A 13,917-nucleotide genomic window follows, 5' to 3' on the forward strand; every position below is an offset into this window, starting at 1 on the left:
AAAAGATTTTAATTTTTGCCCATTGAGTATGATGTTGGCTGTAGGTCTCTCATATATGGCCTTTATTATGTTGAGGAATGCTCCCTCTATTCCCACTTTGCTGAGTGTTTTTATCATAAATGGGTGTTGTACCGCTTAAAATATTTTGATAATGGATTAAAACACTTAATGTTTGTTTCCCTGTGTTCTTAAACAACAACACCTGGTTAGTGTTAAAAACAATTGAAATGTGATTTTACTGAGCTCCCACCCTAAATGCTCCTTCTTGGTGCTGAATGCATTTTTATCTGAGACCATGTTTTGCATGGTCATCACTTGCTGATAAGTAATAATTCTTCACTGTTTCTTTCCCTCCTCTCCTCATTTTTAATTAAGTTGTGCTATCCTATTGTGAGTTAGGAAATTACATTAGTATTAAGAAAGAAAATAGATTCTGCTGAGTAAGTGGCAAGGGTATTACTGCATGAATTTTTAGAGTTCTGAGGTTTTCTGGGGATTCCATGCTTGTGATAGAGCTCACGGTTATTGAGTAAACCATTTCTGAAAAGTTAAAGGATACAGTTGGAAATTTGATTTCTGACAACTAAATCAAACTCTGTAAAATATAGTTTCACGTAATTTTAAAAACCATTTGAATTTTCACGAATATGTTTAATGATTCACCATAAGAAATGATGGTGACTTTGTAGCTAGGAGCTTTTTTTGCATGTCTGGTTTTGAGTAAGCTAGCAAAAGCAAAAAACATTCAAGCAACTTCAGGTTGTGGTTTTCACTAACTCTTTTTCAAGCTGTTGTATTTCTGTATCACCACAGCAACTTAAGCATCACCACAGCAACTTAAGCTAGGTTTTGCTCTTGATTTTTATTTCTCCTAAAAAATCTTAGCGTACACCAATTGTTAGACTCTTGAGGATAGTAAGGAATGTCTTTGGTAATTAAGCTAAAAGGCAGAGAAATGCTTGGTGCTGTGTGTAATTTGCAGATGTCTGCATTTCATTAATTTTTTTTTGAGACATCTTGATACCAGTTAGCTCAAAATACCTAATTTCTCTTGCAAATAAAAGGGATGATATCAGAGTTTCCCTTGTAAAGTAGGTTATTTAATTCTATCACTGGCCTTTCCTCCAACCTTATGAAGCTTGATGAATATTAAACATTGTCAAGGGTGGTGTTTCTTTGGTTTCTGGTGAATTGGAAGTACAGATTATTCTGTTGGTCCATCACAGTGATAGCAGTTCTGTGATCCACACCTGTGTAATCACTCCATTCACTTTTTAGTTTAGCCAAGTTTTTCATTGAAAATATCTACCTCCATTCTTTGAATATTTTACACTTGCCAGCCCTGTTGTTCAACAACTCAGTTGACCTCTTCCCCAAAATTAATAATGCTATTGTCAAAAGAAGCTAACATAAGTGCTCTAAGACTTTAGGGTACAAAAAAAAAAAATAATTACTTTTTTCCACTTCTAGAATAAAATTTTCTTCCTTTTAGTTTCTATCCCTGTGCTTCCATCTAATCTCTGCTCCTGCTCACCTTTAGCCTTCTCTGCCACAATTCTCATTCCTCAGAAAAGGAAGTAAGGCTTGGTTTTATAAAAAATGAGAATATGCAGACTACAAATATGATCCTTTTTGATTCATTTTGATTTAAAACATTTTAAGGTTTGTGATTTTCTTATATGTATATGTATATTACCTGTTATTTGGCATTACTGAACAACTTTGTCTTCAAATTGAGTATTCTTGAAGCATTAGGCATCCAAAAATGCTAGGTTTTCCCTTTCTTTCAGAACTTTGAAGTATGTGTCATATCATTTTGTCCTGCAGAACTCCAACTATGTTAATTTCTCCTAATCCACTGAATTTATAAATTTAGTAGAGTGTATTTTCTTTTGCAGTCATATTTTTAGTGTCTGGTAAAATTTGGTTAAGTATTTTCAGGCGACAGTATATTTTTAGTAATTGTCTTTGGTTTCCAATCCCAGTGAAGGAAGAACAACTAGCTAGCTACCCTAGGAGTTGTGGGTAACTCCTTTATTACTGGAGTTTATTTTGTCTCAAGTATAGCTGCAGAGTATTTTATTTATGGTACTTTGAGACTTCTTGTTTTTGAGATTCAGATGTTAGAACAGGTTCAGTAACCATGTTCTAGCATATCTGCCAACTTCCAGAAATAAAAACATTTATGCACCACTGATTAGTTAGAAAGTGAAAATGAAAACGTTTCTTCTCTAGCCCAGGCGGTACTACCTGCATATGCTCTGAGCCCCCAACCTTGTCTGCTCCAGCAGTTGTCCCCTCTTTCCTGAGAGCTCCTTCCTTGCCTCTGGTTACTAGAACGTCTTCATTGTTTCATAGCCTGCAAAAAAATGCCTGTGGTGTGGTAATTTATGCAGCTACTCTTTCAAAGTCTTGTGGTAGAACTGTCTAAATGGGTGTGGCTGGGAAAGAAAATTTCATTTTACAAACCAGAATTCCTGGGTTCTATCCAGTGGAAGCATGCTTTTTGTTACACATGCACAGTGTCTGACTCATCATTCCAGGACTTTTGCAATAAATTTGACACTTTATTTATACTCTTTTCTATCAGTAGAAGGAGAGGTCTAGTTTCTAATTAACATCTATGTCTAGAATACAAGTTTCCCCTGCTGTCCAAAAGCTACCCAAAAATAATGTTTCTGTGAAAACTTTTGTAAGCTAAAATAGTGAAAATCAAAGAAGCAATTACCATTAATTTATATTGAAAAATTTTTGAGCATTATCAGTTACAAAAAATAACATACCAAAAAACACATAAAATGTAAAATAACACTAACATACATTAAAAGCAGTGCCACCCTACCTGCTCAGGGTACGTGCTGCCTCTGTAATGGCTTACTGCCAAATAAATATGAACACTGTTTGCAGTTTTTTCAAAAAAGTGAAAATCTCTTTGAATTTCTTTCCATTTGGGATATGTATGGTGTTAGAATTGCTATCTGATATATGAACATTATTATTTCAAGACATTTTTTAGTTTCCCAATCAGATTAGACTTTTAAAACCATGCACTTGCCGCTACTTTGCAATATTTCTAATAGCAGTTATAGTAGTTGAAGTATTGCCTCACATACGTTAACCTGTGCGATGCTGAATTTAAGCCTAAGAGCAGTGTTTACATCTCCCCAGGTGACAAAGTGCAGGCACCAGCAGATGCTACTGGGTGGGCTCACTGCTTAGGAAGTGCTGGACACTGCATCCAATCCAGGTTCCTGGCCTAACATGATTTTCACATTTTATTTTAAAGATACAAATACTTGGTCTTAATAATACTTACAAATTATATTTTGTTTTTGTCTGGGGTGCTTTTTAGGTCCCAGTACTTTTGCTGTTTAGGTCCTGAAGAAAGTTTTTAACAGGGACCTAAGAGATAGGGAAGGAAGCAAGCTGTACAGACATTTGCTATATACTAAAAAATAATAAGTATTACTATTATTATTTCTCAAAATTTTAATTGTATTTTATTGATTATGCTATTACAGTTGTCTAATTTTCCTCCTTTGACCCACATCACCCAGCATTCCCCACTGCCTCAAACAATCCATATACCTTTATTTATGTCTATGGGTCACGCATATAAGTTCTTTGACTATTCTATTTCCTATACTGTACATTACATCTCTATGACTGTTCTGTAACTACCAATTAGTATTTCTTTTTGATGTTGTCCTCCTCTTTGTCTCCCCTCTGCCCTGCACCACCCCACCCCACCCCTGACCTCCAGCATCCCACCCACCCCCTTAGTTCATGTCCATAGGTTGTACATATTAGTTTTTTGACTTCTGTTACCTATACGATTCTTAACCTCCCCCATCTATTTTATTCCTACCAATTATGCTTCTTAATCCCTGTACCTTTTCCCTCCATTCCCTCCTCCTCCCCACTAAAAACCCTCTATATATGATCTCCATTTCTCTAGTTCTGTTCCTGTTCTAGTTGTTTGCTTAGTTTTGGGGTTTTTTTTTTTTTAGGTTCAGTTGTTGATAGTTATGAGTTTTTTGTCATTTTATTGTTCATAGTTTTTTATCTTCCGCTATTTCTTAGATGATTCCCTTTAACATTTCATATAATAAGGGCTTGGTGGTGATGAACTCCTTTAACTAGACCTTACCTGGGAAGCACTTTATCTGCCCTTCCATTCTAAATGATAACTTTGCTGGATACACTCATCTTGGATGTAGGTCCTTGCCTTTCATGACTTCAAATACTTCTTTCCAGCCCCTTCTTGCCTACAAGGTTTCTTTTGAGAAATCGGCTGGTAGTCTTATGGGAACTCCTTTGTAGGTCACTGTCTCCTTTCCTCTTGCTGCTTTTAAGATTCTCTCCTTATCTTTATTCTTGGCTAATGTAATTATGATGTTCCTTGGTGTGTGCTTCCTTGGGTACAACTTCTTTGGGACTCTCTGAGCTTCCTGGTCTTCCTGGGAGCCTATTTCTTCACCAGATTGGGGAAGTTTTCCTTCATTATTTTTTCAAATAAATTTTCAGTTTCTTGCTCTTCTTCTCCTTCTGTCATCCCTATGATTTGATGTTGGAATGTTGAAAGTTGTCTCAGAGGTTCCTAAGCCTCTCCTCACTTTTTTGAATTTTTGGTTTCTTCATTCTGTTCTGGTTGGATGTTTATTTCTTCCTTCTGCTCCAAATTGTTGATTTGAGTCCTGGTTTCCTTCCCTTTACTGTTAGTTTTCTACATTTCTCTTCATTTGCATAGCCTTGACTTTTTCCTCCATTTTGCAACCATACTAAGCCATTTCTGTGAGCATCCTGATTACCAGTGTTTTGAGCTCTGAATCTGATAGATTGGCTATCTCTTTATCACTTAGTACTATTTTTGGAGTTTGATCTGTTCTTTCATTAGGGCCATATTTTTTTGTCTCAGTGCAGCTATTACATTGTAAGGGGTGGAGCCTTAGGTATTTGCCAGGGCAGGGCAACCCAGGTTGCTACCTTGTGGCACTGTATATGGGGGAGGGCTCAAGAGGGAGCAACACTGCTTGATCAGATCTTGTCTGGCTTTCAGTCACTTTCCAGGCTACCCACAAGCAAATTGGGCCCTTCTGGTGCTGAACCTCAGGTGGTTGGGTTTGTGTACATTCTAAGAGGCTAGAAGTTGCTCTTGATGCTGCAACCCCCACAGGTTTTTTGTGCCAGAGGTTTTAGGTTTTATATCCCTGCATTGGAACCCTGGGTTGTGTGGTCTCTCTTGCTCCCCAGTTTTTCTTCCCAGTCATATGAAGTATGAGCCAAGACCAGCCATTCTTAAGGAAAAACTGAACAGCTTAGGTGGGCTTATAAGTTAGGTGGGGGCTGAACCTTAGGGGATCTCGATGGCAGGGCAAACTGTGTTAGCCAGGTTGATGGAGTGTGTTGAGGCAGGGTTTCAGAGGAAGAACAGTGGCCTCTGCTCACCTTTCTGTATGGGCAGAAGCTGTCCCCCAGCTCCTCACCTTGTTCCTAGATACTTCAGTTCCTCCCCATATGCCACCAGTGCCTTTCAAGCTGCTACCTCGGCATGAAACTTAGGAATAAGTCTGACTAATTGTGTGTGGGTTCTTTAAGAGGAATTGCTTCTAGAAGTTTCTTCCAGCAACACAGTCCTCGCTGGTTTTTGCAACCAGAAGTTATGGGGACTTACCTTCCTAGCACTGGAATTCTGGGCTGTAGAGCCTGGTGTGGGGCTGGGACTCCTCACCCCTGAGGTATCCCTCTCGAATTTTTATTTACCACATATGGGTATCTCCGAGTCTCCTCCCCTCCTACCAGTCTGGATGATTGTGGTCTCTTTAATTCCATAGTTTTTGGACTTCCATTCAACTTGATTTCTGATGGTTATCATTCTTAAAATTTTAATAACAGGTAAGTTCATTCCACAAATACTTTGAGAACCTATTTCATGTAAGATATAGTTGTTCTAAGAGGTCACCTTTCTCAATATACTTTATTTTTGCAATAGACCAAGAAAATACGTTCATCTCAGAATTTGCTCTTTATGATTACATGAAAAGATAGAATTATCTTAAAACAGATCATCTATGTATCAATATGTGTTTTCTGGGGTATAAGAAACTAGCTTTTAAAAATGACTAGGGGGAAAAAGTACAGAGAATAAGTAGCATAGATGGTAGGTAGAAAATAGGGGGAGGGTAAGAATAGTATGGGAAATGTGAAAGCCAATAACTTACAAGTATGACACATGGACATGAACTAAAGTGGGGGAATGTGGGTGGGAGAGGGTGTAGAGGGGAGTGAAAGGGGGAAATGGGACAACTGTAATAGCATAGTCAATAAAATATATTTTAAAAAATAAAAATGACTAGGACCGTAGCCCGGTAGCTCAGTTGGTTGGAGCAGTGTCTGTATACCAAAAGGTTGTGGGTTCGATTCCTGGTCAGGGCACATACCAAGGTTGCAGGTTTGATCTCAGGTTGGAGGCATGTATGGGAAGCAACCGATCAATGTTTCTCTTTCTCTCTCTTTTTCTCTCTCTTCCCCCTTTCTCCGTGTCCCTCTCCCCCTTCCTCCCTCTCTCACTTTAAAATCAATAAATTGTCCTCAGCTGAGGACATTTTCAAACAATGACTAGGGAAGTTTTCTGCAACTGCTAGTTCATTTGATATTGTATATTTCTATCTAAAAACTTTTCTCCCTAGAATTCTTTGAGATGTGCCTGGGTTCCTTTTTTCTTATGATTCTCAGTGGAAGTAGTAACCAGCCTCATCCAGATACCCTTCATCACACACAAACACAGGGTCAGGAAGCCCCAACCAGTGGGCAGTCAGACACAACCTCACTCAGACCTTCTTTCTTGGGGTCAAGAGGCAGTGGACTGTGGAGTACATAATGTAGCTTAACTCTGCAAAACTTAGAAGGATGATTGGCCGGGTCCCTAAAGCCAAAGTACTAGGCATACCTAATTTCTCCTTCCCCTCTACCAAACACCTACACTTCTAAACATGGGCATTGAGACTTAGAGTTTTCTGTTTGCTTGGCCACCTCCCAGAATCCTTGCAGAAAGATGAAAAGAATTGCTCATCCCCAGGAACTGCTCAGTTTCTCATTTCTTGGTTGACAGAGACTAGCAGCCCTGGCCCATGTGGCTCAATTGGTTGGAGCGTCATTGGGTAACCAAAGGATTGTGGGTTCAATCCCTGCTCTGGAGATGTACAATCCAGGTCCTGGCATGCGTAGGAGGCAACTAGTCAATCAATCTCCCTCTCTCTCTGTCTCTCTTTTTCTCCCTCCTTCCCTCTCCCTCCCCCTTCCCGTTCCCCCCTGCCCCCAAAAAAGCAATGAGAAAAAAATACATCCTTGGGTAAGGATTAAAAAAAGAGGCTAACACTGGTTGAGGGAAGTAACAGGTAAGGCTCTCTGAGTATACAAGTTTGAAGCTTAAACTTCTATTTAGATACCTTATATCCAAGTCGAATCTGTCGAACTCATTGACTATCCATTTGCCCATATCTGTGTTATCAGAAAGCAAAATTCTTAAGCTCCCTGCTATCAAATTACCCAATCCAAAAAATGTCAATAAAAGAAAAATGCAGCCTTTGCTGAGGTGGTTGCCTTCATAAAAATATTTAAAAACCTTCATTTGAAGGTAATTTTCTTGTGAAATTATAGTTGCTATTACTTCTCATTGGGTTATAAGTTTCTGAAGGACAGGACTAGTCCTTATTTCTCTTTGAATCCCCAGGAACTCTATTTGATGCTCTTAGCTACTCCTGCCAGAAAGCAAAAACTGGACTTCAACACCAGGCTTTTTCTCTTAGCTATCAGAATACTTAAAATCCAGTGCTCATCCTATAGTTCTTTCTGCATGGCTACTTTGAGTGTTCTTGGAAGTAACCAGAGTGTACAACATACAAAATGGACATTTTCAATTTATAGCATTTTTTTAACCTGTCAGAAGGATGTTCTAAATGCATCCCCTTCTTTCTCACACTCCTCCCCTTTTTTTGAACACTACCAGGTATTCGATACAGCACTGATGTGAGTGTAGATGAAGTAAAAGCTTTGGCCTCTCTGATGACATATAAGTGTGCTGTAGTTGGTAAGTGATTTCCTTTGTTGTTACCTAATAAGAATTCTTTGGGGAAATATGTTTATATATAAGGTAACTTTTAATATGTTAGAGAATAAACTATCAGAACTGATTTTTTGTTTCACAGTTGAAGGCTTACATCATTTTTCAATTAGTGTTAAGATTTAGTCTTTTAAATGGGGGACTTTTTATAGTACCTAGTTGGATTTTTTTAATGTAAACCTGTGTTTAAAGCCCTTTTTATGTTCTGTACATAAGACCAAATCATCATAGAAGGAAAATAAATTTGCTTTTACTTTCAGAAGTAGAAGAGTACACTGATTAAGTATACATCGTAACTTGCCTAGGCTTATAATTTCTGTTTACTAGAATTTTAAAGTACAGCATTTTAGAAGAGATCAGTATGGATTTATTGCCTGAATTTTCTGAAATGAAAGTTTAAGGCATTACACATTTTTATAATATTGCATAGTGCTTTCTTCCTTTTTAATTATAAATATAAAGGATTTATAATCTTTTACATGGAATAACAACTTCCAGCCTTCTATTTCAGATGTGCCATTTGGGGGTGCCAAAGCTGGTGTTAAGATCAATCCCAAAAACTATACTGTAAGTATCAAAATGACATTTGTGCATGTGTTACATTTCCAAAGGATTTGAAATTACTAGGTGTCTGTGTATCTCCCACACCTGTGAGATTAATGGTCTCTATTGCTTTTAAAAAAATGGAAAAACAAGTAAATAATTAACTCATTGAATGTTTGCCGTATAAAAGGTCACCTGTTTAACATCAGTGTCCTTTTTCATTTTCTTACTTGGTTAAAAGGTGATTAATACCTTCATATTCTTAGGCAGTTATATACATGTTTATAAATTATAGTGACTGAGATTTTTGTGTCAGGATCTCAAGATTCTAGTAGCAAGTATCTTAATTAATCTGGTAAAAATATTATTATTTTTTAGTTCCAAAATAATTAAGCTAATCGGTACTGTGTTTTATAGTACCAAATTAACATCTATATACAAATATAATAAGTATATGTAATTTTATTCTTTTAAAAACTTTCCCTTTAAATGAAATCTTACCATAATCATGCTTTTCATGACTTAGAATACTTCTTTCCAGCCCCTTCTTGCCTGTAAGGTCTCTTTCGAGAAATAGGGATTGCTCATAGGGTCTTACATTAATAAAGAGAACAGGAACTGGGATTTGAGTCCTTTCTACTCTGTTGTTTGTATAACCTAATTTCTGATCTCTTTATTTTATCTTTATTTTTAAAGTTTTTTTATTTTATTTTTTTATTTCTATTTTTTAATATATTTTATTGATAATGCTATTACAGTTGTCCCATTTCCCCCCCCTTCACTCTCCTCCACCCTTCATACTCCCTCCCACCCACAAGCCCCACCTTTAGTTCATGTCCATGTGTCATACATACAAGTTCTTTGGCTTCTACATTTTCCATACTGTTCTTACCCTCCCCCTGTCTATTTGAAATGTATCATCTATGCTACTTATTCTCTGTACCTTTCCCCCCTCTCCCCCTCCCATTTCCCTGTTGATAACCCTCCATGTGATCTCCATTTCTGTGATTCTGTTCCTGTTCTAGTTGTTTGCTTAGTTTGTTTTTGTTTTTGTTTTAGGTGTGGTTGTTAATTGTGAGTTTGCTGTCATTTTACTGTACATATTTTTTATCTTCTTTTTCTTAGATAAGTCCCTTTAACATTTCATAAAATAAGGGCTTGGTGATGATGAGCTCCTTTAACTTGACCTTATCTGAGAAGCACTTTATCTGCTCTTCCATTCTAAATGAAAGCTTTGCTGGATGATTGAGAGGAATCTTGGATGTAGGTCCATCCTTGCCTTTCATGACTTGGAATATTTCTTTCCAGCCCCTTCTTGTCTGTAAGGTCTCTTTTGAAAAATCAGCTTTCAGTCTTATGGGAACTTCTTTGTAGGTAACTGCTTCCTTTTCTCTTGCTGATTCTAGGATTCTCTCCTTATCTTTAACCTTGGGTAATGTAATTATGATGTGCTTTGGTGTGTTCCTCCTTGGGTCTAACTTCTTTGGGACTCTCTGGACTTCCTGGAAGTCTGTTTCCTTTGCCAGATTGGGGAAGTTCTCCTTTATTATTTGTTCAAATAACTTTTTCTCTTCTCCTTCTGGTACCCCTATAATTTGGATGTTGGAATGTTTAAAGATGTCCCAGAGGTTCCTAAGACTTTCCTCATTTTTTTTTTTTTGAATTCTTGTTTTTTCCTTCTTTTCTGATTTGTGTTTCTTTCTTTCTTCTGGACCATACCATTGATTTGGTTTCCTTCCCTTCACTGTTGGCTCCCTGTACATTTTCCTTTATTTCACTTAGTGTAGCCTTCAGTTTTTCATCTAATTTGTGACCAAATTCAACCAATTCTGTGAGCATCCTGGTTACCAGTGTTTCGAACTGTGCATCTGATAGGTTGGCTATCTCCTCATCACTTAGTTGTATTTTTTCTGGAGCTTTGATTTGTTCTTTCATTGGGGCCTTTTTTTGTATTGATGCGCCTGTTACGTAGTGAAGGGCAGAGCCTTAGATAGTGACCAGGACAGGTTAACCTATGTTGCTGGGTTGTTACACTGTATGTGGGAAAGGGATCTGAGATGGAACCGTGGTGCTTGCTCTGCTCTCTGCTGGGTTTCAGTCACTTCCCCCACTTCCCACAAGCAAAGTGAGCCCTTCTGGTTTTGATTCCCATGTGCGTTGGCTTGTGTATGTTCTGGAACCCTATGGGTCTCTCCAACGAACTCTCCTGTGAGGCTAGGGGTTTCTCCCAGCACCTCAACCCCCACAGGTGTTTTCCATCAGTGGTTTGAGGCTTTATTTCTCTGCTCTGGGACCCAGGGTTGTGCGGTCAGTCCCACTACCCAGTTTTGCCTGGTTTATCTGAGCTTGAATGTGGGACCACCCAATCCACTAACCACTGTGCATGCTGCACCCCATTTCACAATCCACCACCTCACTGGGTCTGCCAGTCGCCCCCTTGCTGTGAGTCCGCCCCTCCTACCAGTCTGGATGAAGTGTCGTCTTGAACTCCTTGGTTGTTGGACTTCCATACAGTTTGATTTTCTGTCAGTTCCAGTAGCGTCTTGTTTTTAAATTGTTGTCCTCCTTTTGGTTGTGCGAGGAGGCACAGTGTGTCTAATTATGCCTCCATCTTGGCCAGAAGTCTATTTTCTTATCTTTAAAATGGAAATGCATGCTTTATGGGTTGCTCCGAGACCAAGAAAATGTATCAAAGTGCCCTATAAATAGAAATATGATGCAACTAATTTTCTCTACAAGTGGCTTTTCTGTTAAAGTTTTTTTCATTGATTTTGTTTTTATTTTTTTTTTTTTTCTTTACAGGATAATGAATTGGAAAAGATCACAAGAAGGTTCACCATGGAACTAGCTAAGAAGGGGTTTATTGGTATGTGTTTCCATGTAGGTTTCCCCATAGAAAGGGACTATCTGAAAAGTACCTAATTTATTAATTTTAACCCCTGCTTTTACTTATACATAAATGGACAGAGTTACCCTTTTTACTTTGAGAACCTGAGTTCTGTGATAAATATGGTGAGATACCTAGATGTATTTATGATACATCCGTACTAGAAAAGTTCAGGGGCCCAGTATGCAATGTGGATACCAAGAGAGGTCACATCCACCTCTTCTCCTTATACATAGTAATGGTTCTGGGTCACTATAATAACACTGTACAATCCTGTTGCAACTTCCAGAAAGACCAAGGCCATATTTTAGGAACTAAATAATACCTGTGTTATATAATATTTTTTAATGTGTAAAAAGCAGTTTTACACATCCTGTTGTTCTGATAGCAGTGAGAAATCTGATACCTTTGGAATTGGAGGGTTAAACCTGCCTTTGCCTTCAAAGCAGTGGGCACAGGCAGAGAGGTGGGGCAGCTCATGCTAATGGCTCACTCTGCCATCACTAACTGATTTTGCAGATTCCTGAGATTCTTATTGTTTGTTACTAGGAGCTTTTGCCAGACTAAATTTCTGAAGGTACTGATCTTAATTTGGTTGATGTTTTTGCATCATATTAATTACTATTTGTGTCATGTGTTCTTTTTGTGAGATAGGAATATTCTTTTCTGATGTATAAGTATTCATCAATCTTTTAATTTTCAAGCACTGAGTCTTTCTATATATTTCTTACTCTAGAAATATTCTGATTTGTTTTAAAAAATAAACCACATTACTAGGTAGAATATTTTCTTTCTTAACATAGTTAAACTAAAGAGGACTAACATGGGAAAGAAAAATCTACTTCTCTTTTCCTGCCCCTGTGTTTTTCTTCCCCAGTATTTCCCCCACTGTTGACAAGTTCCTGTGAACTTAAGATTCATGTTCAGTCTATTAGTAGCCTTCATAATTTTTTATAGCATATTTCTTCTTTTAAATCTCAAAGTATTTAATAGCCTTGAGTGGCTTCATACTTTATTCAGTTGTGTTTATTGCCCATTACTCAAGAGTATTATTCAGCTTAATTTTCTCTATATCGACAAGTATCTTAGAGCTCCAAAGGTTAAAAACTGATTCATTGAAACATTGAAAGCTTATGGACCAGCAATTTGACTTCTTTGCTTATATGCAGAAACCTCATTCTTCATCAACCCACAGTGCCACTAAACTAGACCTCTAGGCCTAGAAATCTTTGTAGAACAAGACAGAAGCAAAAGGATTTCTTTTTCTCCTTCCAGGGCACAGAACTATTACTGTGCAAACCGGTGGAATTGATGTTATTTCTCTGTTATTTTCTGACTCCCCTGTAACCATATTAAGTGTTCTAGTCCATGAACACTGAATGTCTCCCCATTTCTTTAGGTCTTTAATTTCCTTCAGTGATATTTTGTAGTTTTCAGTGTACAAGTCTTACACTCCTTTTTCAAAGTTTGTTCTTAAGTACTTTATTCCTTTTGATGCTATTCTGAGGAATATTGTTCCACAGGATAAAGTTCGTAAAAGATTGGCATTCTGTTGTGTGAGTTTAGATACCATCCTTATAAACTGTTAAGTTTATAAGTGTTTGCTTCATAAACTTTGTTAAAAAAATACCCTAATGCCTTCAGTAGAGCCCTTTTGTCAGAGGGTGAGACTAGAATATGCCATTAATCCTTCAAGTAGGAGGGTTGTATGGGGTAATGATGGGTTTGGAGAGTTAGACTTCATGAGATTTCTAAGATACCAGTTATAGATTGGGTAGGGGAGATGGGCTGGAGTATAAAAAGCAAACCTTGACCATTTCAAAGTTGTCTTATACCCGTTCTGTGTCCATTATATCATAACTTGTACAAAAAAGTCCAGTGTCTAGGACCTTGGCCCCTGAAATATAGAAGAATATTAAAGTGTTCCTTATATTGCTGGTTAAAAAGTAAAAATTGTAGGAAAAACTTGAGCCCTGAGTGGTGTGGCTCACCACTGGACTGAGTGCTGGCCTGCAAACCAAAAGGTTTAATTCCCAGTCAGGGCACATCCCTGGGTTGCAGTCCGGGTCACCAGTTGGGTGCGTGGGAGAAGCTACTGATCAACATCTTTCACACCAATGTTTCTCTGTCTCTCTTCCTCTCTCTCTAAAAATAAATAAATAAAATATTTTTAAATTTAAAAAAAGAAAAAACTTGAGTTCTTAGAACAAACTTTATTTTGGGGGAGACTTAATAGTTTTACCAAGTTGTGTTTTTCTTTTTGTAATGATATGAAACAGTGTGTTTCAACTGTATAATAAGGTTGAAATCCAAATATCGTGAACAAGTTTATGCATCTTTTTCCAAAGTACACACATATATGCAC

At 37.6% G+C, this 13,917-nt stretch overlaps 1 protein-coding gene across 1 annotated transcript in view; it reads left to right on the plus strand.

Moving 5' to 3' along the window:
• GLUD1 (glutamate dehydrogenase 1) overlaps positions 1–13,917 on the plus strand; it is a 36,351-nt gene that overhangs the window by 7,440 nt on the left and 14,994 nt on the right. Inside the window, exons 2-4 of the mRNA XM_045842452.1 lie at positions 8,009–8,089; positions 8,634–8,689; positions 11,468–11,531. Of these exons, the coding sequence (XP_045698408.1) occupies positions 8,009–8,089; positions 8,634–8,689; positions 11,468–11,531 (201 nt within the window). The remainder of the gene's footprint in view (positions 1–8,008; positions 8,090–8,633; positions 8,690–11,467; positions 11,532–13,917) is intronic.

This window comes from Phyllostomus hastatus, unplaced genomic scaffold, assembly GCF_019186645.2.
Source record: "Phyllostomus hastatus isolate PE091 unplaced genomic scaffold, TTU_PhHast_1.1 phas_contig_38, whole genome shotgun sequence".
In the NCBI taxonomy this organism is placed as follows: Eukaryota; Metazoa; Chordata; class Mammalia; order Chiroptera; family Phyllostomidae; genus Phyllostomus; species Phyllostomus hastatus.